General features: G+C 33.9%; 1 protein-coding gene across 1 annotated transcript in view; it reads left to right on the top strand.

The window, feature by feature from the left end:
• Nucleotides 1-773, top strand: part of LOC119592804 (transient receptor potential cation channel subfamily A member 1-like) — a 33,214-nt gene extending 32,441 nt beyond the window's left edge. The window contains exons 20-21 of the mRNA XM_037941712.1: nt 263-393; nt 573-773. Of these exons, the coding sequence (XP_037797640.1) occupies nt 263-393; nt 573-704 (263 nt within the window). The 3' untranslated portion in view covers nt 705-773. The remainder of the gene's footprint in view (nt 1-262; nt 394-572) is intronic.
• The last annotated feature ends 48 nt before the right edge of the window (nt 774-821 follow it).

Consider the following 821-nt stretch of genomic DNA (forward strand, 5'->3'; position numbering starts at 1 on the left):
GTATACACGGAGATATATGTTTGTTTGTTTTTTGTTGTTTTGTTTCGTCTGCTGTGTCCAGGTTTATTTCCTAGTTCGTGATACTTTTTGTTTGTGTGTACGTTACTTCGTTTGTTTATTCAAATTTATGTGCCCCGTTTTGTTGTTTTTGTGTGAAATGTGAACCTTTTTCCTGTCTTGATGAAATAGAAGTAGATTTGATTTTCCCATTTCCCTATATAAAGAGATTCTTCATTTACTGTTACTCAATTTTTTTTTACAGCTTTTGATACTCCGGATTCAGAAAACCAGATTAATATATGCAAAGATATGCTTGAGATACAGCAAAGACAGTTGCGTAGGATTTCGACCCATCTTGAGCACCAGTCAAATCTTATGAGACTTATCATGCAGGTACCTAAACTACCTTGTTTGCGTTATGAGGTATATTCCATCCTAATTTCGTGGTTTTATTTCGTAAACTTTGCCTAAATTTTATATATATACAAATTCTGGACGGATAGTATTTATTCACCTAAAATTTCATAGTTAACCTAAAATAAATTAACGTTTTTTGTCATCGTTATTTACAGAAAATGGAAATCCGCAGTGATGTTGACGACTATGATGACGGGGTAACTTTGGAAAACCTAAACACTCCAACTTACGACCGCCGACGCTTCGCCACTTCTGCACTGAATCAGTTTGATCTTTGGAATTTATAAGAAGTGATTAATTGAATTGCTTCATCTTGTGTATGTATATGTATCTTGACAAAGCGACTGTTAGCTTTACGGATTCTATTCGTATCCATTTAAAGAAGATAAAAATAAGCCCTTAGT

Source organism: Penaeus monodon, chromosome 31, assembly GCF_015228065.2.
Source record: "Penaeus monodon isolate SGIC_2016 chromosome 31, NSTDA_Pmon_1, whole genome shotgun sequence".
In the NCBI taxonomy this organism is placed as follows: Eukaryota; Metazoa; Arthropoda; class Malacostraca; order Decapoda; family Penaeidae; genus Penaeus; species Penaeus monodon.